A 534-nucleotide genomic window follows, 5' to 3' on the forward strand; every position below is an offset into this window, starting at 1 on the left:
CTGGCATGTTGCACACAGGGACGACCAGTGGAACAAGATCAAGGCATCCATCACAGGTTCAGCCTCTGCTGTTGCTCCGAGTCTGCTGGCCGTGGCCATTGCGGCCCTTGGCTTGGTTGCCCTTTAAAGCAGTGATCTCTCCGTGGCACCCAGCTGTTGCTGATAGTATTCAGGAAACCCGCGCACCGCAGTGTTTTATTTACATTTGCCTTATTTCGGAACAGACACGCTGACTGGCGTGTACAGCTTATGCAGGTGTTCGCTTTCCGCTGCATCCATAGGACTGCGGCTATGGAAAGCTTTCAACGCACGCCCTCTATAGACTGCTTGCGCCTGTTGGATTTGCGCTGCATGCGCCACTAGTTGACAGGCATTATCAACACTTTTCATATCGATGGGTAGCAAATTCTTGCCTCTATCGGCTGCTTTTGTTGCACTGACAGGAGTCCTACGTACTTCTTCGTTTTTTTCTGGTGGAATTGAGCTCCATATTGACTCTCCCGTTGTCTATCCAGCACATCGTGCGTCGGCACA

The 534-nt window shown here is 51.5% G+C and overlaps 1 protein-coding gene across 1 annotated transcript in view; it reads left to right on the forward strand.

The window, feature by feature from the left end:
- The window catches only part of EMH_0021740 (SAG family member), a gene marked incomplete at both ends in the record, with an annotated part of 2,943 nt that overhangs the window by 1,236 nt on the left and 1,173 nt on the right, over positions 1-534 (forward strand). The window contains one exon of the mRNA XM_013501836.1: positions 19-80. Coding sequence (XP_013357290.1) covers positions 19-80 — 62 coding nt within the window. The remainder of the gene's footprint in view (positions 1-18; positions 81-534) is intronic.

This window comes from Eimeria mitis, genomic scaffold, assembly GCF_000499745.2.
Source record: "Eimeria mitis Houghton genomic scaffold, Emh_scaff770, whole genome shotgun sequence".
NCBI lineage: Eukaryota > Apicomplexa > Conoidasida > Eucoccidiorida > Eimeriidae > Eimeria > Eimeria mitis.